Source organism: Pristis pectinata, chromosome 30 (genome assembly GCF_009764475.1).
Source record: "Pristis pectinata isolate sPriPec2 chromosome 30, sPriPec2.1.pri, whole genome shotgun sequence".
Classification (NCBI taxonomy): domain Eukaryota; kingdom Metazoa; phylum Chordata; class Chondrichthyes; order Rhinopristiformes; family Pristidae; genus Pristis; species Pristis pectinata.
The window spans coordinates 12,588,175-12,612,482 of NC_067434.1; the positions used below are offsets into that span (position 1 = coordinate 12,588,175).

At 37.7% G+C, this 24,308-nt stretch overlaps 1 protein-coding gene across 5 annotated transcripts in view; it reads right to left on the bottom strand.

Annotated features, from left to right (window-relative positions):
• LOC127584733 (serine-rich coiled-coil domain-containing protein 2-like) overlaps positions 1-24,308 on the bottom strand; it is a 532,360-nt gene that overhangs the window by 96,511 nt on the left and 411,541 nt on the right. For all 5 annotated transcript variants that reach the window (XM_052041642.1, XM_052041643.1, XM_052041644.1 and 2 more), the window contains one exon: positions 15,114-15,200. In XM_052041642.1, coding sequence (XP_051897602.1) covers positions 15,114-15,200 — 87 coding nt within the window. The remainder of the gene's footprint in view (positions 1-15,113; positions 15,201-24,308) is intronic.

The following is a 24,308-nucleotide window of genomic DNA, read 5'->3' on the forward strand; positions in this document are numbered from 1 at the left end:
TAGTGACCACACCCTAGAAATAATTTTTGATTGTGACACATATTGCAATGTCCCAATAAAGCAGGTTCATTCTCTATGACTGCCAATGTAAAAAAACAATTTAAAAAACTAAATCAAACTCTTAATAATGGATAAGCTTGCGTTCAGCTGGCAGAGTGAATTCCTAATTTCTTGGCTTTGACACTGGGATGTGAAAAATGCCACTCTCCTGAGTTACAATAGAAACTGATCCACTAACCATCAGCATGACATGCAAGGGAACCACGCTGACTAGTAATATCAAGTCTCCTAAGGGCATACATTGATGATAAGTTACACACATTGACATTCTATTGCAGGAGATGAATCAATTCAAAGAAAAAGGACCTGGTTTGGAATTCCAACCAGTTGGCAGATGGATTTCTAGAACGTTCTTGGAGAGGCTGACTGAGCTCATTAGCCTCTCTTCTAACAGTCTGCAGCAAAAGCCAACTTTCACAAATTATTTGGCACAACACATCGAATGGTAGCAGGAATGAGAGAGGATTAAAACTGTCCTCCAGTAATTGCAAATGTGACCAGACACTCGGTTCCAGCATTAACTGTTGGGAGTTAGCTTTGAATTTGCAATCAGGTCTAACAAAACTATTTTTTAAAAGGTCTTGGGTCCCAGGAAAGCAGTTACGGCATACTAGAGATGTTGTCAGTCCCACAGGACCTCAGAGGAAGCTTTCACTCCCATTTCATTTAGTGTGTGCATCAAAATTAAAAACAAGCTTCCTTGCCATTAGAAGCAAGTGGCCCTCCGCTTCAGGGAATATGGACATAAAAGTGAATGAAGTTAACCAGCACACCACTGCATTTATCCTGATAACTGAATGTTAGATAAAATTCATGTGCAGAAATACCTTTTTGCTCTCATTAAACTTATCACTACATGGACAGACCACCTCACAATCAGCTTCAGTACAAAGTACACACCCCACTTGCTGCACAATTGTCAAACTGCAAATGGTAACATTAAAAAGTAATTAATATGATAAGGAAAAGAATTTCCAATAGTTTTACTCAGAGCTCCTGTTAAGCAATTAAACATGATGCTAAATTACTCACAAAGAGGAAGGTGTGGTGGTTGGAGGAATGAGGAAAGAAACTCTGAAGAGTAGCCACCTTATTTTACAACACTATTTCTTATAATGTTGAAACCACTAATCAAAGACCCAAATGGTGATGAGACTGGACTGATTCCGATTATAGTGTTCAACATAAATTCTGTTTACTGAGGAGTAACTGAGTTTGGTGGGATGCAAGCAGATTGGAGAAATTTCCAAGCCAGTGTTCCTGTGCTAGTGAATCATTCCTTACTGGTGCATCTGATATTGATACACCTCCTCCTCTCCAAGTAACATACAGCAGGGGAGTCGTCAATGAGAAGATCATTCTAGCTGTTTTCTCCCTCTTGTAAAACACAGTCAGGAGCTATTAGTGGAGGTCTTGGGATTTGAGAATTTCATATTCACTAGGATGGACAACTGCTGCAACATGTAGTGCAAATCTCAGCAAGGTAGTTCAAAGAAAAAAGTTACCAAACTTCAGAAATCTCAGAAGATTTTAAACTGTATTGTGCTTAAGTGTTTTAGTATATAACCTATCCGATGCAAGATTTGCAAAATTTCAAATGGCTTGTGTGTCCTAGGATTTGCAGAGGGTGCAGCTATACAAATCAGATTTTGAGGGTTTAGTTGTATTCATCTCAGAGAAAGAACAAACATTCAAGGAAATTGAAGCATCTAATATCTCAGCTTAAATCCGATGTAAATCAGTTGTGCTTAAAATTAGCGAGAAAATCAATGGCACAATTTTAGGCTTAATTATAGAAATCTCGCACATTCTAAGAAATTCCAGTTTCTGGTATTTAGCAAATGAATCTCTGTTGAATTATTGAGACAAAAAGATTTGCAGCCTCATACACATATCTGTTTAAATGCTGGAGCTTCAGTAGGTGACTGTCTCCTGCGGGCTAAATGTTACATAACAAATTTCAATAGAATTAAGTCTCTAAAATACTGAAATGGGCAAGGCTGCCCCATGCTACTCACTAGTCAAATACCGGAGTCTGTGAAAACAAATTGATTGAATGGTGCATTCCCAATCTACAAATACATCCAAGAACATTTTGATAGCTTATACATCAAAAGATTCTCTTCATAAATTGGGACCTCAGATCTGCTGCTAGTATGAATCAAAGTTTATTTCAAAGTTGCTGACATAATCCTCATTCAAATAATAAATTTGTACCTTTGATCAATATGTTTTTAATTCTCTTAATAAACATTGAATGAAAGACCATCAACAGGATTAAGGGGGAGGGTACATTCATTTGAAACCAAAGCTTTACCTTGGATATGTCTCTGGCTGATTTCATTTATGGGAGAAGTCAACTGATGAAGCAAACTGTGATCATGTTTTTGTCTTTATGTATTTAAGTGCTGCAAACATGCCAAGGATTCACTTCATCTGTTGAGATCATAAGAGGAGAGCTCTTCAGATTGGGCAAGTGCAAAATCACAGATGAATTAGAAACAGCGATTGCTGCCTCAGTTTTGCACCCCAGGAATTCAAATATCAATGGACACTCCCTGCTCTACCCACTGTCATAGAATTAGAGCTGAACACCACCAAAAAAAAGCATTAAATTGCTTTAATTCCTTTTGCATATCAATGTAATGTGACTTCTTTTCAGGTAGTCCCTTGGGATCTAGGATGAGGAAGAGAAGATGCCTGTGGGATAATTGCGGCATACTAGCTACCACATGGTCTTGAAAGAGTGAGAGTTTAGTCCAATGGCAAGAAGATCCAAAACAATTAGAAACTAGGCCCCGCTGCATAAATTTCACACACAAATACCCCTACCAAAGACTGCAGTGGCTCAAGAAAGTGCCTCACCACACCATCACCTTCTCATAGGCAACTGGGATGATCCAGGATCCCATATGCTTAATAAATTGCTCAATTAATCAAAACTTCTGGGATCTCTCTGCTTTTGTAAACATTTTAAAACTGTACCCTTGATGCATATTGTGTCTTCTCAGTCTTTCCATCTCATATTTCTCTACACCTGATTTCACATGTCATATGTCTGCCTATTCTACCATATCCACTTAAAGGCTTCCTACCTATCTACTCTTTATTATACTTACAAGTATTGTATCATAGTAAATGTCATAACTGTGCTCAGTACCCGAGTCTTGCTCATTAATGCAAGTCAAAGGGCAGTGATCCCAGTACTGAATTCTAGGAATGCAATTGTATGGCACCAATAGCCATACACCAAACTTTTCTATCCCTTTGTCAACTTCATATCCACAGTACTACCACCTTTTTCATTCTGTGTTTTCAATTTTGTTAACAAACCTAACAATGTGGTGTTGCAGCAAACAGCTTTTGAAGGTTTTTCAAGTAATATGAACCACACTACCACTGTCCAGCTTCTCTGTTCAAAGTTAAAGTCAACCTTGAGGTTATTGTGACAGTATCACAGTGGCCTCTGCTCTGTAGGTGATTCTCAGCCAAAATGGGCTAATGTTGACCACCTCTCCATGCAAGGTCTACAGCACACAGGGCCTCCAATCTAAGTACTAGCCACATCTCTGAGTCTACTTGGACACAGAGATCAGCTGGCATCATGCAATCCAAGACTAGTGTCAATAAACACCCTCTCTGCATGACAAGGGTGGGTTACAGTTACTGGTGATCATTTCTAAAACCTCTGTTGTTTTTTTTCAATGACTTGGAGAAGAACATTAATAGTACAGTTGTGAAATTTGTGGATGATGTACACTAGAACCAAAATCTCAGAAGGTTTGGGATTGGACCTTGATTTTTTTTTGAAGTTTCTCTTTACAATATTTTTTATTAATTCCACAAAGAAAATACAGAGTAAATGAATCAAAAACATAAAATACTACTAACTACATTGTGTTAAATCATACTTGAAATCACAATACTCTATATTAGTAATCAAAAATGACAATTAATTAATAACAAATAAATTGGAATAATTTTATTATAAAAAAAACCTAAACCCACTACCAATACTGAAGCTGTTTAGTTAAAAAAAAGGACAAGGAAAAACCCTTGACACATAATATCAGCCAATATCTATACTTTAACCACCAGATCAAAGGTTTTGAAAATAGATCAAAAAAGGTCCCCAGTGTTTGAAAGTCTAAGTTAATTTCAGAAATTGAACAATGGATCTTCTCTAAATTTAAGTATAACATAACATCCCGTAACCATTGAGCATGAGTAGGCGGAGTAACTTCCTTCCATTTAAGCAACACAGCCCTCCTGACTATAAGAGAAATAAAGGCCAAAATATATAGATCAGAAGTCTCCTAAATTATATCTTTTTCTCCAACAATCCCAAATAATGCAATCAAAGGATTAGGTTTGAAATTTATTTTTAAAAGCACAGAAAAAGTTTGAAACACCTCTATCCAGCATTTTTAAAGACTTAGACATGTCCAAAACACGTAAATTAAAGAAGCTTGTCCGTTGACCTTGATTTTGATAAAATGGGCAAGTGTGCCCAATACTTGTAAATGCTCTTCAAGCGGCTAAGTGCGTAGTAATTCACCCAAAGCAGCTGACAGCTTTGTTGTATTATCACTTCTTATACATGGCTGGAAAAAGATATTATAAATTGAGTTTGAGGTTCGTAAGCCACTATGTGGCCTTTTTTACAGAGAGTTATATGAATGGTGTCTCCATTGAAATGGTCTCAAGGGCAGGATTTGTAAATACAGTCCACTGTTTAATCTGGGTTACCTTCACAGGCAGAGGAAGGTTTGATTTGCTACTTATGCATTAAGTGGCTATTGCCCATGTCTTGTTTGGATCCTTTTTTGAGGCTGGTGAAACTCATCTGGTCTTGAATGAGTTACTGGCTCCTGATGGGATCCATGGATTCCTGTGGCAAATCATTAAAGCCTAAACAGAAGGTGACAAAATCTGCAACTTAACTAAAGTTAAAGCTAAATGAAAAAAAATTCATTTATTCTCCTTAGTGAAGACTTTTTACACCAATTTTTGTCTACATCGAGCAAGACAGTAATGTAAACGTTATTGTAGGATCATGGTGATCTTTTAAAACAATTCTTTTTTTTAAATATACAAATATTTAGGAATCTGGAAATTCCCATGCAGTCCCACAATCAACAATGATATGAATCTGATTTTGGTAATGCTGAAAGTAATAATATTGGCCAGGACATGGGTAAATTCCTTGCTGTTCTTTTCACTGGTGTCCTAGGATTATTTTCATTCATCTGCACAGGCAAAAAAGCACCTGCGTTTAAACTCTGAAAGACTTGTGTAACCATTGTTTACTGATGTGGATGAGTATGAGATAGCACTCAGATAATTTAAACTCAGTGGAGTTTAATTTAACACCAACAACTTGAACCATGTGCCCAACTTTTCTCTCAACCATTTATCCTGCATAATCTTAAATGCGGCCATGGTTTTTGTTTTATTCATTAATTTCAGTACAATTTCATAGCTTCTCAATTCCCTACATGAAGTGAAGTTTCTCCTGCTCAGTCTTTAATTTAGCTCCTTTCACAACTTCAGGAGGTCCCAGAGTGATTTAAAGCTAGTATCTGATGGTGCAGTCATTTTTGTAATATAGAAGTTGCAGCAGACAATAGGACCAGAAAGGGGAATGAGAAAATGACTTGATAATCTTATTTAAGCATTGGTTAAGGTGCATTGACCAAACTTCCTTCCAAGACACCAGGGAATGTCCTCTGCTTTCGTTTTCCACTTAAGTGAGAAAATAATAAATAGCAAATAGCACAAATGGGCTTCATAGCCCCTCCTTTAGTATTTAAATCTTGACATCTTCTGCTTTGCCCACTTATCCACCTGGTATTCAGATCCTCTGAATCAAAAAATTCTATAGATCTCACTTTTGAATATGCTCAATGATTGGGTAGTAATGCAGTAGTTTTTAGGATTTGTAACTCTCCAGAAAAAAATTTCTCCATATCTCAACCCTACATATATAAATTATGATCTTGTAGCGACTCACCGTCCGGTCAGGCGAACCAGCTCGGCAGTCGGGTCGCGCGGCGTCGGAGCGACAAGGCCCAAGATGGCAGCGGGCCTCGTCTTTCCCGAGCGACGGGGAGAACCCACGCGCGGGAAAGACTTGATGACGTAGTACTTACGTCATTGCCGGTTGCATTGGGCAGGAACAGTCTCCCTTAAAAGGCCCGCGCAAGGCGGGAAAATAAACCAGTTCTTGTTTGACAATCCTTCGACTAGTGTCTTGTTTTATTTCGTGGTAGCAACCGCTACAATCTCTACTTCTAATTAGTTCAGCTGCTCAGCACCCACCTTGTCAATCCATCTCAGAATCTACTTTCAAGGGTCCACTCTTCATTCTTCTGAACTCCAATGAGCACAGGGCAACCTTAGTTAACCTTTTCCTCCTACAACAAACCTTTCATTTTCAGAATGAACCTGTGAATACACCAACTCTAAACTCCACAAAACCAAAAACGGCAATCAGTACTCCAAAGGAGGTTCTCACTGATGCCCTGTATAACCTCATCAAGGCTTTAGTAGCTTAACTCTGCTTGGAATTTGCCTTTCTAGTTGCTTACTGTACAATGCCCACACAGTCTCTTCTGATGTGGATTTAAACCACAATACAAAGACTTTGCACGTAATCTAGACTGGCATTTTGTGCAATGCTGAGTGTTTGCTTCACTATTGAAGGTACATAAATTGTGAATAGCTTAAGGGTCAGTATGAATTCCTGTGATACCCCAATAGTTACAGTCTGCTTGCTTTAAAACATACACTATATAGTACTAGCCAATCTATATCCTTTAATCAAATGTAAAGACATAAGAAATAGAGGGCACAAGGGATCGCAGTTCAATGTCTCATCTTACAAAGTATCTCCAGTTTCTTTACTCAATTTAAATTCCTCAGCTGCCATACTGGGATGCTTCTACTATGGCAAACTGGATTACTCAGTTTTGACTACTCAAAAAAGCAGATGAATAAAACAGATTCAGAAGAGCGAGAAGTATACAGTTTCTGTTATATTGATTAATGTGAGGCATTTGATTATTTATTTTAACCCTTTGATTGTGTGGATCATACAGAGCTTTGGAGTGAACCAAGAAAGAATGGGTGTACTAGAACAACTGACATTTCTTCTGAGGCGTTTCTACAACAAGCAATAAGCTATGGTGAGAAAAAATGTGCAAGAACAGAATAACTCAAAATTGGAAATGAGGTGATCAGGAATGTATCTTATCTCCACATGGTGTAGGAATTTAAAATGAGTGGACTAAACATAATCTAGGATATGCAAGTGATTTCATCTTATTAGCTGGAAGTGAAAAGGAACTGAGAAGAGTTGTATGAAATCAAAGAGTAGAATATAAGAGCAAGGTTATTACGGAACCTAAGAGACACAGAAGCTATTTTGTCCAGATAATTAAATAATCAAAGTAGGTATTAACCCAAAGGAGCAGTGGAAAGTTTCATCTTTCTAGGGGGTCATAATAGATGGAAATGGGAAAGTGCACTGATGAAATCAGAAAGCAGTGAATGCTATGCACAGTGGAACAGCTAGTTGAGCTGCTGCCTTACATCTTATAGCCCAGGTTCAATTCTGACCTCCAGTCCTGTCCGTGTGTACACTGCATATTCCCCCTCAAACTAGATGGGGTTCACCTGTGTGCTCTGATTTCTTCCCATGTCACAAAAATGTGTGCGTTAGTAGGTTAATTAGCCTTAGTGTCTTGGTTAGTGGTAGAATCTGGGGTAAGTCGATGAATATGGGTGAAGAATTAATAAGAATTAGTGGGTAATTAGCTACAGGGAAAATTATTAGTGAATGGCATTGCCCCATGTGCTGATAGGCTGAAATGTCTTCCTTCTATATTGTATTGTAAATATGCCAGGTCTGAAAAAGACAAGGATGTTACAAACCAAATTAAGCAAATAAGTATTTAGGTTTTCCTAACAGATGTGAAAGCTGGATTTACAAAATGAGTAAGAGGAAAACATTAATTGATTCGAAACGTGATGCTGGAGAAAAGATTCTGCAAAATCCCATAGACAGCATGGAGAAATCATCATTCAGTCCTGAACCTAATCAAGTCTACTTGATCACTTCAGTGCATGATGTTCAAGCAAAAACTGGCATGTTTTTGACATGTGGTGCACGCAAATATTGGAATAGATGGCTGCAAAAGGGAAAAAAAGGGAAAAAAAAACTTACTAGAGTTGTCCTTTATTTATAGCAGGGGCAGAAAGGCCATCAGGATAATACTCTGCTTTCAAAATTATCTTGGTGTAGTGTTCACTTTATTCCTTGCTAGTGACGCAAGTATTATCTATGAAATGTGGAAAAAATGTTACTTCTCAATTTATTCATCATTCTGCTCCTTATTCCAGCAAGGTAGCAATAAATGTTATGGAAAACTAAATATTATATCCAATTCTACTCGCTATGCCATAAGATGGCACAACTATACAGTGACGATTTCTCCTCGAATGAAAGCCTCTTCAGCCTTAAATGATTGGAGGGAAGTAGTGTTTCTGCTGCTTGACTTAAATTATGTCATATGCATAACTCTTGTCTAGTTCAACTTAAACTAGTAGTACTTGAACTCAGAAGTTCCAGCTTCAAAGGAAGACCAGTTATTTGTTTTTGGGGAAAAAAGCAAGTTTTCCCACTGAGCATTTCCAACATTGTCTTTTTATTTTGGATTTCCAGAATTTCCAGTTCTTTTACATTTGTACTTCCGGAGCTAGTCATCCTTTAGTAAAATTCTTTATCATATTTATTTAAGGCCATAATATACTTCACTAATGTATTCCACTATGACATAATTTTTTTTACAGTTGATTCTAAAACAAAATCTATTTTCCAATCCAACTTTTCAATCAATATAACCTGTGCAGCAGTTTGAACCAGTCTCAGGCTGCTAAGCAAGGGAAACCTTCTCAATAAGTCAAAATGACGTAAATACTCAAAAGTCAGCACTCTCGAAGGGAGAAAAGCAGTTAAAGGCATGGATTGTTGACCAGAACTAAGCTGAATAGTTTATAGTGGAAGCATTCATTCCTGTTCTCGTCACACAATGCTTGCTGACTTGTCAGGATATGCCCATAATATTCTATGTATTTTTCTGACAGCCTTTTAATTTTTGTTTAATTCAAGAAATCAGAACCTAAGTGGTCATGACGTAACTGTTAATGTGTTGAGTGTCTCACTGCCTAATCCACTTGAAAAAGGTGCATCGGTATTTCTTATAGTGTGGAAATGGAGTATGACTATCTGACTATACCACCGGGTACATTTGTGGATGCTTAGGCATCCCAGCATGATGAATGATGATCATCTTTATGCTTCAAAACATTTCAATGGATGTGCTTGATGATATTGACCCTTTCCAGAGTTTGATATTCTGACAGTAGGTTCACTTACTTCACCTGGATGATACTCCAATAGACCCTTTCAGTAATTGGATGGATTTTGGAGATGTGACTAAGGGAGAGAGCATGGAAATGCAAGAGAGTATCAAGAGGAGGGTGGGGGGGATGTGCAGGAATAGGGGAGGCAGAGCAGAAGGGGTGCTTTAATTTATCTATAAAGGAAATCATGGAATTTTATAAATCATAAAGCATAGAACCCCAGGTTAAAAGGCCATGGAATAAGGAGAAGAGGAAGTGAATAGCACAAATGGGTGCAAGGTAATCAGAAGCATTCTGGAGAGGAATGAAGAATTTGATAAGGAACTGGTTTCAATGTTACTAAAAGGGATGTGTTTATTAAATACAACAGACTTATCAGTTTGAAAATGCTATCGACTTATATTTTAAAAATAACAATTCCAATAACTACTAAGCCATTCTCACTAAAGCAACTGCAGGGAGAGAGCAACCAAATTAATCATTTTATAGCCATTATTTTTCTGATACAATATTTTAATTGAATGCATAACAGTGAAATATTTCACAGTATGGAAATAAACATTGGTTGGATTATTTGGCATTGCTGCAGGAAGCAAGGACAACAACATTACTAGGGCCTGTTTTGTGCTGTATGGTTTTATGGTTAATAAGCCTGCAGGTGGAGGAAACTCGGTCTCGATCCCAACCTCTCAGTAGCTGCTAAGCTGCATCTGAGCTGGCAAAGAAAACATGGAACAAAGGAGGATACAATAATTCTCATCATATGTCACACTCAAATTAATTTTTAAGTGTTTGTGCACTCATTCCCCGATGAGTTCCCCTTGAAGAAATACAAATGCTCCCTGCTGGCACACTTATAATTTGTATGTGGGAAAGGCACAATGTGGTGAAATGAAGATGAGGAATGGAAGCCAGCAAATATCTGCTCAAGCATCAAATGCTGGGCTATTAAAGAGCATATTAACCCTTTAAGCTTTAAATTTAGAAAAGATATTGAAACATGCAATTCATCATTGATGAAAGTATTTTGTTTAAAATTACCAACCTTTGTTAAATACACTCTGTATTGCAGAATAGCCCTCATTGAAGACAGTTGTTTAGAAGTATTTCTTTAAACAAATCAATCATTTTCTCAAATCCTCTCTCAATTTACCTTACAACAGCTGGAGACAACCATAGCCTTTGTTACAGTCACACTTCATAACAACTAGTTTAGGGTTAAGGCTGAGTTGGCTCTTTTTTTTAAAGACATCAAGAGACAAAGCACCCGTCTTTTAAATCCATAACAGTTCCACTTTTGATAGTGCAATTGGTGTAATGTCAAACCAATCAATAAGAATCTGAACAAAAAGATCAATTGATACCAATTAGGATTTTCCTTCAAGTGCCTGTAGCAGTAACTTCGTTCAATGCATCCCTTTAGTAACAGATCTGTGAAACGCATTTCCTTTGATTTAAGTCCTCTAGCACCCAACAGTGAAAGGACACTGTCATTCATTGTTTGTGCTTTATTCATGTCTAAACCTGTGGAATTAACAATATCTTGACATGGTACTACATAGTCCTATTTCACTGGCAGAACAGTTTCATTCCCACCCTGTGTGGGCTGTAACCAAAGTCTCAGAGGTGGGACATGTAACGCTATTCGGACCCCTGACAGAGAGAGAAAAGCAGTTGCATCCCAACCCAGCCCTGTCATCTGACATTAACACCATTCACTTTCCAGCTTGATACATCTTTGCTGCACTCATGCTTAGTCAGAAGAAGAGCAGATAATAATTTAACACACAGAAATAAATTATATATTTTTAGAATCATTTTCAGTCTCTGAATGAACACACTGATAACTTTTTCAGACTGTCCCTTTCCAGCATATTCAAAAATACTTGTGTCATTTAATTTATAAATTTAACTTATAATGATGCTTTTTAAATGTTGTCTACATGATAAATGTTTTGATGTAATAATGGAATACTAGCTTTGAATAATGTATAACTTGCTGGAAATAGTAATATCAAGTTTATTAACTTCAAGATCAATACCAAGAATTCCAATACCTCAAATGTGCCTTACCCCACCCTGCCCTACCACCCAAGCATTCATCAAAACAGATGCGTGTAAAGAAATCTATACCAATTATTCAGCAAAATATTTAGAATTTCCTAAAATTTAAATGCAACAATTTTGGACCTTTGACAGTGGACGATGGTGGAGCTGCTGAATTATATGAAGCTTTCAATAAAGCTTCATTCAAGCAAGGAAAATGTCCAGCTTGAACCCTCTGCAGCCAAACTCTGTATTTGGGGTCAGTCAAAAATGCTTCAAATCTGTACTCTGTATACCCTAAAAGTAAATCTTTAATCCTGGCTTTCCAATGCAATAAATCCAGATTTCATAAACAGGAACTTTAGTTAATAAACTCAGATGGTCTAGGTGCAGATTATCCCCAAAATCCAGCTCCAGAGTTCACAAAGGATATAAATAAATTCTGCAGACTCATTTATTTAGAGCTCCCTTAGGTCAACTAATGGCATTAGAAGGACTAGTTAACCAATATTATCATGAATGTAAATTTGATGGATATGCAGATCTCAAATCATCCATTGATAACCTGATGACAGGTTTTGACAGAGATCCTTGACATCCCATCAAATGACTAAAGCCACTTTATAACCCCAATTCATTTAGAAAAGCAATTATCATCTTTCCAGCTACTTTAGACAACACTTTAAAAAAGAAAACTGAAGAAAACTATTTAAGCTCCAGTGAACAGAACAAGGGATTGATTTAAAAATTATAGGCCTTTTTTTAAAAAAAGACCTTTCCTCTATCTGACTCCTTTAGCCAAACTGCAGAATAAATTATAAACACTGGGAAGCTCTGCTTCTCTCCAGTCAATTTAAAAGATCTCTTTCATACTCAACAAAAATTGAGTTGTTTTATTTACGTTCTTGCTTTGAGAGGCATCTTATTTTCTATTCAAACTGTGTGAAAGCTGAACTCATGGACTTCATGCCATTCTTTCAATTATGTTATTAAGGTGGAACTGTCTGGATATGGTAGCTGCAGCACTGATCAATAGTTATAGAGGGTATCATCAAATCTCTACATCTTGCTTAATTTCAGAGGCTCAATGATACATAAGTCCTGGAGCTAACTTCAAGACTAACTGAATTGGCATTAGAATGAAAGCAGCTTTTGAAGGACCCCAAAATCATTTTATCACCCTTGACCAATTTAACACCAAGATCAAACATTGATAAGGATTTGCTTTACGATCTGCTGTAACTTTGCCCAAAAGAATCAGCTACAAAACTTTCAGAATCTGGCCTTTGCTGGCAATGCTGGCATTTATTGCCCATTCCTAATCACCTACAAGAAAGTGGTAGTGAGCCACCTTGTTGATCTGAAGTAGTCCTTCTGGTGAACATGCACCAGAGCTGTCAGGGAGGGAGTTTCAGGATTTAGACTAAGCAACAATGAGGGACCATCAATAAATTCACAAAGCAGGACCTGATGAGACTTGGAGGCAAACGTGCAGGGGAGTCACATTCCCTTGCATCTGCTAACCATGTCTTTCTTGGTGGGAGAGGTCATGGATTTATGAGATGCTTTTTAAGTAGCCTGGGTGAGCGACTGTTGTGCATTTTGTAGACAGTACACACTGTGGACTGTGCACTAGGGATGGTGGAAGGAATGAATATTTAGGGTAGTCAATAACATTTGATCAGTACTTTAACTTCAAGTACCTTGTGGGTTATTGACATAGAAATGTGACAAAATAATGACACAAGGAATTTCAATAGAATCTGTTATCCAGGGAAAGATCTTAGCCTACAATGGCTAGCAAAATGTTCCAAGGTTTGGACAGCCTGTCTGAATTTACATATCTGGCTATTCATCAGCTTGCATCGTAGTAGGTAATGGCAGACTCTGACCTTGTAGGCATGAGTTATATGGTGAACCTGAACATAGGTGATCCATGTTCTAACTTTATTTCACATTTCTAAAATATTTATGGTTTTTTTTTAAATCATGTCAGCAAACTGGCATCCACTTTATTCTATCCATTTCAGTGACACGTATTTTACTATGGGTGCACAAGAAACTGCTTTTGCTGGAATCTGCTGGAAGAATTCGGCAGATCGAGCAACATCTGTAGGCATTCAGGGTCCTGATGCAGGGAATCAACCTGAAACATTGACATTTCCTTTTCACCTACTCCAGCAGTTTGGTTGTATTGTACTGATGGGGTAGCTGGTTTAGCAGATTCACTTTTTGTTCAAAAATAACTCCCATCACTATTCAAGACACAGTAAAAAGATAATGTACAAGAAAAGTTTGGGAATTTTATTATCAGAAAGAAACATCCATGTTTTGAGTGAACAGCACCATCTTAAGATCAGATTTTTAGATTCCTTTTATGTGATGGCTTCTGTTATCTTCCAGTGATGTGGTTCTAGGATAACATTATGGGACAACCAAGCTGCGAGGAAATTTTGACCTCAGGATCTGACATGATTTTCGCCAGACAGACCAACTTGTGAGACCAACAGTTCTCACTGTCAGAGAGCTAAATGAGAGCTCGAATATGCACAGTTAATGTAGGAATTTGAAGTTGTTCTCGAAGATTTATTGCTGCTCCACAGGTTATGCTAGAACAGTCCTCAGCAATGGATTGAGCTGGCATGGTGTTCCACATTTACCTAAGAGATCCCCACTAAATATGCCTGAAAAATTAAGAAATACATTTTGCAGCGACAGGATAACTTACTATTGTGGCTGAACAGATTTCTGGAACTGAAAGTTTCCAATTTCAACCCTTTAGAACTTAGTTAATCTTGAGCATCTAAAACACATTGCAATTTCCTTTTGTCTGTCCTCGTCTTATCTTGCTGTTTTAATCCTATCCTTCTTTCCTAATCTTTATTTTGTCTTCTGTATAATTATACATAAGTATGATCTATCTTCTCTTTCTGTTTTATACTTTCTAGGTTAGGGTCAGTTTCCAAGAAGCTTCTTCATCCCATTGGTGAAGAATTATACCTTCTCTTGCCGTGCTCTCAGAGATCTCAGATCTCCTTGAATGGCCACAGTAAGTTTGAGCAAATCTCTAGAACAGTATTCTGCAGGCAAATCTCATCAAGGTGACAGCTGACCACCATTTATTCTCTACTGATTACATAATCCAGGCCAGTATTTCCCAAAAATATGTTTCATAACACAGAAGAACAGATTTTTTTTCTTTCTGAATCACATCCCCCATCACGCATGTTTACTGCTGTCATATTATTAAACTATTATCTGCAATAATAATGTGGTATCAATGATGGGCAGGGGAAATGCTCTTGTAGCAAGATACACCTTTGATAGTGACACTGTACCTAATGCAAATGACCACAGAAAAATAACTCGCTGTTCAACTATGCCATGATCACAATCAACCAGTCACTATGATCACTTCAAAAGATTGCGAACTCCTCATGCATATCTTATGACCCTGTTAGTAGCTTTCCCTCCCAGCAACATTACCTTCCTTTCTTTATGAAAAACTGAGCTGACAACACTTGTTAACAGCAATTAATGGATAGATATGGCAACAATTTCCAACAGGAGATCAAACTCACCAACTGTTGCTGTAATTGTTCTATCATCTGATCTTTTCTTTTCATTTCCTCTTGCAAAACCTGGATCTCTCCCAGTAGCTCATCAGTCTGGTTATGAAGAAAAGCAACAAGTAATTAGGTTATGTATAATTACTAATAGCATAGATGCACCAAACTAGTTGACAGTAGTTTGTCACAATGGCAAATATATTGAAATAAATACTATTAATGTGATAGCATAGAGTCATACAGGTGTAGTGTATGTTTCAGCGGTTAGTATTGTTGGATTCGACTGTTTTTAATTAACTTTTTAACATGTATAGTGTTTAATACACCTCAAGTGGCAGCAGAAGGAATGGCCACTTACTAGCTTATTGGTTCGTCCATCAGGTGAATATATGGTTTTTTTCATTGGTTGGTTTGGCCACAAGTGTCAAATAGGTTTCCTGATTGGACTTTTGTTAGCTAAAGAGCATCTCTTATCTCAGGTATAAAAGGTGTCATCTTTTTGTTAATCTCTCTTTTTGCTCATCTCCCTTGGCCTGAGCTCATCTTTTGTTCCCTTTGTCTCGACTCATCAAAGCTAGTGCCATGTGCTCTGTGAATGTTTCTTTGTTTTAAACCTTCCAATAAAACTTTGAAGCACCAAGTTGTTTTCAACTTATTCCTGGACTCCTGAAAGAACCTGTGGATTCGAAAGTAACTGGATCCGACAGCACTCTCACCTCGGAGTCAGAGAGTTATAGGTTTAAATCTATCTTCAAAGATGAGCAAAATTCTATCTGACACTCCAGTGCAATAATAATGGAGCGCTGCAATCCACAGGTGACATTAAATAAGGCCTAGCCAGAAATCAATAGATTTTTGGATATTGGTAAATTGGCTTATTATTGTCACATGTACTGAGGTACGGTGAAAAACTTGTCTTGCATACCGTCCATACAGATAATTTCATTACGACAGTGCATTGAGGTAGTACAAGGTAAAACAATAACAAAATGCAGAATAAAGTGTTACAGTTACAGAGAAAGTGCAGTGCAGGTAGACAGTAAGGTGCAAGGCCATAACGAGGTACATTGTGAGATCAAGAGTCCATCTTATCGTACTAGGACCCGTTCAATGGTCTTATAGCAGCGGGATAGAAGCTGTCCTTGAGCCTGGTGGTACATGCTTTCAGGCTTTGTGAAAGGAATCAAGAGATGGGGTGAGTTCAGGAAAGCACCACCACTAATGTAAAAGATCAGCTATGATCTTATTGAAGACCGAAGGGCCAAATGATGTCTTCCTGCATCTATGTCTTATGATCTTGTGAATTTTCTCAAACCCCTACTTCAAAGAATAAGGAATGATCCCTTATGTCTTGGGCCAAAACTTATTCCCCAACAAACACCATTAAAACGGGTTATCTGGTTGTTTTTCACTTGGCTATAAATGTGAGGTTATTGTGTGTACATTAGCTTTTTTTAAAATTACAGAAGTGCCTACACTTCACTGGCTGTAAAGCACTTCAGGACATCAAGGCTATAAAAGGTGGTCTGCAGTTTTTTTTTTGTGCTCAAATTCCAAGGGGTGTCTGGTTAACATAAGAAATAAAAGCAGGGGTAGGATATTCAGCCCCTCACTCATTCTTAGCCATTCAATAAGATCATGGCTGATCTTTCACCGCAGTACCATTTTCGTGCACTATCTCCACATCTGTTGTTTACTTCAATATCCAGAAATGTATCAGTCTCTGGCTTGAATATACTCAGTAACTGAATCTCCACTACCCTCTTGCAAAGAGAATTCCAAAGGTTCATTACCCTGTGGCTGAAGGAATTTCTTCTCATCTCAAGCTTGAATGACTAACTTCTTATTTTGCACCTGTGCCTCCTGAACTGACTGGACACCCAATTCAGGCAAAAACATCACCCCTGCCTCTACCCTATCAAGCACCATAGAATTTTTTATACTTCAATGAGATCACATCTTATTCATCTAAACTCTCAATACTACAGGTCCAGTCTATTTAATCTCTCTTCATCGGACAATTACCAGATGCTCTCAATCTGGTGAACTTTCATTGCACTCCCTTTGCCACAAGTACATCCTTCTTTAAGTAGGAAGATCAGATTTATATATAATAATCCAGATGTCATTTTATCAGGGCCTGATACAATTTCATTAAGACATCTTTATTCACACTCAAATCCTCTTGCAACAACAGCCAACATGCTATTTATCTTCCTTACTCTTTGCTGTACCAGTACATCAATTTACATTCATCTTTGTACAAGGACCCCCCAGCCCCTTTGAACACTGATAATTTTAAACTCTTGCTATTTAAAAAAAACCCTCAGCTCAATCACTTAGCTTGTCTGTGTCCTGTTGAAGCATTTCTGCATCTTCCCCTCAACTCAATGCCAACTAGCTTTTCATCATCAACAAACTTGGATACAATTCATTTGGTCCCCTCATCCAGCATAGATTCATAGAGCTATACAGCGTGGAAACAGGCCCTCCATGCCAACCAAGATACCTATCAAAATTAATCCCGTTTGCCTGCATTTGGCCTATACCCCTCTAAACATTTCCTAACTGTGTACCTGCCCAGGTGTCTTTTAAATGTTGTAACTGTATCTGCCTCTACAACCTCCTCTGGCAGCTCATTCCATGTATCTACCACCCTGTGTGTGAAAAACTTGCTCCTAAGATCCACTTTAAATCTTTTCCCTCTCACTTCAAATCTGTGCCCTCTCGTTTTAGACTCCCCTACCATATGAAAGAACTGTGACTACCTACTCTTTCTATGCCCATCATAAATTTTATAAGCCTCTGTATATTCGCCCCTCAGCTGCATTCACTCCAGGGAAATCAGTCCCAGCTGCTCCATACAACTCCTTTAAATGAAGCCCTCCAGTCCAGGCAACATTCCCGTGATTTTATTCTGCACCCTCTCTAGCTTAATGACATCTATCCTATAGCATGGCAACCAGAACGATACACAATACTCCAACTGTGGCCTAACCAAAGATTTGTACAACTGTAATGTGACGTCCTAACTCCTATACTCAATGTCTCAGATTTGGGAAATGGAATACAAAGCTCCGTTGATGCAGCAGAAGAAATACTGCAAAACAGCCCCAGATGCTTTTGTGAACTTTAGTTGCCTGCTTAAACTAAATTTTGGCCTCTCTGCTAACCAGGAATGATACCTGGGCACAACAGACTGATCCCTAGAGTATAGACATCCAACAAGTTGGCTCTTTCTCCAGAAAAGAGAAGGCTATGGGAAGAAATGCCTAACAAAGATCCTTAAAACTATATTTGACAAAATAGCCATATAGATGATAGCTTCATTTTCGAAGAATCCAAAATGGGGCTCATAAGAGTAATATAATCACAAGTGAATCCAACAAGGAATTAAGGGGGAATTCTGTCAGCCAGAGTGGTTAAGAATATAGAACTCTTTACCACTGGGGCCATTTGAGATGAATCATGGATGTAGTTAAAGAGAATAGAAGCTTATAGTGAAAGCATAAATTATTGTATAGTGTGAGGAGACCCGTAGACCAACTGGACCGAGTGATAGGTGACCAAAATAATGCTATATTTAAATAAACATTTATCATAATAATGATCCATCTGCCGGCAAGGCTGGATTTTCAGTCAAAGTTTTTCCTAAGTCAAACCGAATGGAACTAAGTAAATGTAAAGGATTGTGGAAAAGGCATAAAGAAAAAGAAATGCTGGAAGGGGGAAAAATATAATGTGGAAAATAAAAATTGAGGAGAATTTAACAATAGAGCAACAAATAAAGCAAATACACAAACTAGGCTAAACAAAGTAAAAATAATTTATTTACCGATTCCAACACATTGGCAACCTCTGAACTAATGTTAGTTTATGTTATTAATGTTAGTTAATGCTAATCAATGTCAGTTTAGCAACACGATGATCACTTTGCACTAAAATGGACTTTTTTTTTGTTCTAATTGTGTTCTTTCTTGTAAAAATTGTGTATAACTTGTTTAATTTATGTTTTTCTTGTGAATGTTGCTTAAATGATGCTATGTCCATGTGATGCTGCTACAAGTAAGTTTTTCATTGCACCTGTGCATACATGTACTTGTGCATATGATAATAAACTCGATTTTGATTTTTGACTGAGTTACTAATTGCACAAACTGCAATTTATTTTTTTGTATTTATCTATCTATCTACAAATATACACATTAGCCATTTTCTCCCCTCACTGGCATATAATCCTAGTCAGGAAATTCATATTTTTAATGCCCATTGTATATTTTTTAACAAATATTATCTTGGCCTGTGCATTGATTTGGCTCTTCATTTTACTTAGACCATCTGCTTCTCCATTGAATAAGTGGGTACCATTGGGTGTTACTTCTTCTCTGTAGCTACGTAAAATTGAATACAATTCTGCTGCATTGCAGACATTTATATTACTGTGTCCTATCAGATCTGTTCAGTAAGCATGATTTTGAGATGATGTATTACATGTACAACATGACTATTAATTTGTGTACTTCATCACACCATGAAGAGCATGCCAACTGTGAATGGCTTAGCCACCAGGAAAGAAATGACTGACTATAAAAATGAAAGGCCAATAGTTAATGCATTTCCCCATTATTAATTCATTTATCACCATGGATTTCAGTTTTAAATGGACACCAACCAAAGACACAGAACCATGATCAACAGAGGTCAGTATCCATTTCTTTACTTTAGGAATTATTTTGGTACTGTGCTTGTGTTTTATGTCCATAATCCAAGTTGCAGCCACCAAGGGAGAGCAATCTCCATCAATTCTAACAAACTGAAATGAGTCCTAATGATTGACAGTAAGTGCATATAATGAATCCAGAACTGTAATATTATCAGAAAACCACAATCGTTTTTAAGCCAAACACCCAAGAGTCTGAACCTTTTATCTGATAGTAAGGAAGCTTGCAATATAGGGTCCCCTGAGAAAACAGTTCCCCATTCATGATTTAACAACTTCTTGAAGACCTACTGTTATCTTTTTTCTTTCAATAAAATCCTGCCCAATTTTATCTCCTGCTCAACCTGTATTATTTTCCCTTTCAAGAAAGAAATGGCACTGTGAAACAGGAAATGCTCCCTGCTCCAGGCACCGTAAAGTGGCCACATTCAGGAAACTCTCAGGAGTTGAAAGAAAAACTTATAAAAGAAGCTATTAAAATTATACTGTAAAAAAAGATCATTTGACTGACTAGTGTCAGAGCCATACAGCACGGAAACAGGCCCTGACTTGTTCATGCATTTCAGATGCCAATCTATGCTAATCTAATTTTTCTGCACTTGACCCATACCCCTCTGTTCCTTTCCTGCTCATGTACAGTACCTGTCCAAATGCTTTTTAAATGCTGTGATTGTATCTGCTTCTACCACCTTCTCTGACAGGTTGTTCCATATACCCACCATTCTGTGTGGAAAAACGTGCTCTTCAGATTTCCTTTAAATATTACCCGTCTCCCCTTAAACCTGTGTCCCATAGTTTTAGATTCCACTACCCTTGTTAAAAGGCAGAGACTATATACTCTACCTATGCCCTTCATAATTTTTATAAATCTCTACAAGGTTACTCCTCAGCCTCCTGTACTCCAGTGATAACAATTACAGCCTATCCAATCTCTCCTTGTAACTAAACCCTTCCATTCCAGGAAACATCCTGGTGAATCTCTTCTGCACTCTTTCTGGCACTACCACATCTTTCCATAATGCGGTGACCAGAACTGAACACAATATTCCAAGTGTGGCCTAACTAATTTGTTTTTTTTTTACAGAGGAGACACAAGAGACTGCAGATGCTGGAATCTGGAGCAACAAACAATCTGCTGGAGGAACTCAGCGGGTCAAGTATGCATCATGAGAGAAAGGAATTGTCAATGTTTCAGGTCAAAACCCTGCATCAGGGCTAAGATTAGAGAGGGGAGATAGCCAATATTTTGTACAGTTGCAACATGATGTCCCAATTCTCACACCCAATATCCCCTGCCTATGAGGGCAAGCAAGCTAAATGTCTTCTTCCCTACCCTATTCAATTGTGTAGCCATTTTCAAGAGCTATAAACCTATACCCCAAGGTCCTTCTGTACATCAAGTCCCTGCCATTTACTGAATATGTCTGACCAGTATTAAACAGCCCAAAATGCATTACCTTACACTGAGTTAAATTCTATTTCCACCCCTCTGCCCGACTTTCCAGCTGATCTATGTACCTCTGTATCCTTAGGCAACCATATCACTATCTACAATGCCACCAATCTTCATGTATTCAGCAACCTTACTTATCAAATGGGACTAGCTTGATGGGCAACTTGGTCAGCATGGACCAGTTGGGCTGAAGGGACTGTTTTCGTGCTGTATGACTCTTTGACTCTGTCAGACCACTGACATTCTCATGAAAGTACACCACTGGTTACAGATTTCCAGTCAGAAAAACAACCCTCTGCCTCCTACCTTCATGCCAATTTTGGATCCAATTTGTTCAAACACCTTGGATCCCATGTGCTCTAACTTACTGGACCAAACTATCGTGTGGGACCTTGTCAAAAGCCTTGCTAAAGTTCATGGATATCGGGTCTACTGCTTGCCTTCATCAATTTTCTTCGTAACCTCCTCAAAAGATTCAGTTTGTGAGGCAGGAATTCCTATGCACAAAACCATGCCACTGCCTCTAATCAATCCCAGATGATGCAAAAATCTCTGTCAGAGCCCCCACGATCTCCTCCCTTGCTTATCATAACACCGTAGGATAGATTTCATCAGGTGCTGTGGATTTGTTCACCTGTCAATAACACTTCCTCTTTCCTGATCTACACATTCCAAACTATCAGCATATATCTCCCCTAACTCTCTATCCTGTTCCCAGGCGAATACTCACACGAAGTATTCAAATGAAGACATCACACATATCTCCTGACTCCACACAAAGACTTTCCATTTGGTCCCTAAGGGGGCCTACTCTTTCCCTAGAACATTTGTCTAGACTTAGGTAGCTGAAAAAGAACCTGAACTATGGCTGAACAAAATAACAAAACTGTAATTATGAAACTAAATGGGCCAACCAACAATGACAGGAAAAATACAAGTCAGGACTTTAAACTGATGAAAAGAATCATCATCCATCAGAAGCAAAAACAGAAAATGCTGGTAACACAGCATATGTGACTAGTGAAATCAAGTTAGGAATAGTTCTGATGAAAGGGCATCAACGTAGCTTCTCTCTTCACAGATGATACGTGAACTGCTAAGTACTTCTAGTATCTTCTGTTTAATTTCAGATTTCTAGCATCCTCATTTTTTTTCTAATCCATTACGAATTCGGATGTGGATCAAACTGCATTGCTGTTGGAGAGCAAAAATGTTATTCCAACAAGTTTGGGCTGTTTAATAATTTTGATATCAGAGGTGAAAAGGGAGATTAACAGTGGAAACATAAATTCAACGGAGCATTCGGAGGCAGGAAAAATTAAGCAACAATAGCTCATATCAGCATTTAAAAGTGTAACTTTTTTTTAAAAATGGCATTCTTCAGTCCTAATCCTAACTCTATTTCTTCATTCACTAGGTTTATTACACAGCAATCTGGTGAATAATAAATTGCAGCATACAGTCTTCAAAGAATTATTTTAATAATCCTAATTAAGAAAATACTTAACCTTGCATCACGTTCATTTATTTTACTTTAATTTAGGATGCACCTCCAAACTGATATCAGCACATTATCCTTACAGCCAATAATTTAATTAATAATAAATACAACAGTAGCTAATTGGCAATCAAAATAATTTATGAATTAAGGCTAAGGATGGTAAAATATGCAGGAAATTGGCAATCAAATCAATTTATTACACCAAAGCTTTAAATTGTTCTAGATTAATACATGCAAGTGCTTTTTAGATACGATAATCAGCAGTTAAATAGGGATTTTATTATCAGAAACTTATTGATATATTTTAGTGACAATGTATATTGCTCAATGTAAGTTTTTCAACAAATATTGCATGTGAAAACATTGAGAGTGTGTTTTTCTCTTCATTGCTTTTGAGATATTTTTTGCAAGAACCTTGTACACACACAATATGTGCCAATGGAGCAGAATGCAGCTCACAATTCAATCTGTCCCAGCAGTATGCATAAAGAATAAGGCATCACCATAAACAGATCAGTTTGATCTATGATTTAAAAACAAAAATTCTCTGTTGCAGGGATAAAATAACTTCTGAACCATTGGTTCTACAGAGAATCATAGAGCCATACACCTAGAAACAGGCCTTTGGCCCATCAAGTCCATGCTGACCATTAAATACCCATTTATATTAATGCCATTTAACAGCACTTGGTCTATAGCCTTCTATGGCATGGCAATTCAAGTGCTCGTCTAGATATTTCTTAAAAGTGGTGAGGGTATCAGCCTCCAGCACCCCTTTAGGCGTTCTTGATTCCAACTAACCCTGTATGAAAAAAAATCCTCCTCAGATCCCCTCTAAATCTTTTATCCCTTACCCTAAACTTATATCCTCAAGTTGTAGATACCTCTGTTATGGAGAAGTGTTTCCTACCATCTACCCTATCTATGCCTCTCACTTTGGCATATCACCATCAAGTCCCCACTCAGCCTCCTCTGCTCCAAGGAAAACAAACCCAACAACCCAGTGTCTCCTCATAAGTGGTCCATCCCAGGCAACATCATGGTAAATCTTCTCTGCACTCTCTTCAGTGCTGTGGGCTAACCAATGTTTTGCTCCTGTCACTACTAAATTAGCTAAAAGGTAATAGCCATTTCTTTTAATTCACAGAAGCAAAACAAAATGCAACAAGTACCCACAGCATCATGTTTGACCACATCAATTAATGTTTGCAAAATATCAAACAGTTTGGAGTCTCACTCACTGAAGTAATTGTATCCTATATTTTATGCGTGAGAGGGACAAAGATATCAACTACAGATGATGCAAAATTCACATTTTCTTTAGCTCTACAAGAAAAAGTATGCCAGTGCTAGTGAATAGAATGTTTGTCACTTGCAGAGATCACAATTAACCTTAAGCATTTGGGATAGTTTGTAGAGTGAAGCAATTGACCTTTAGTTTGCCCAGTAATGCAACTTTATGCAGACCTCAAACAAATATGTACATTTCCAGCACCATTCTCATACCATGAGGTTACAAAACAAATTCCAAAA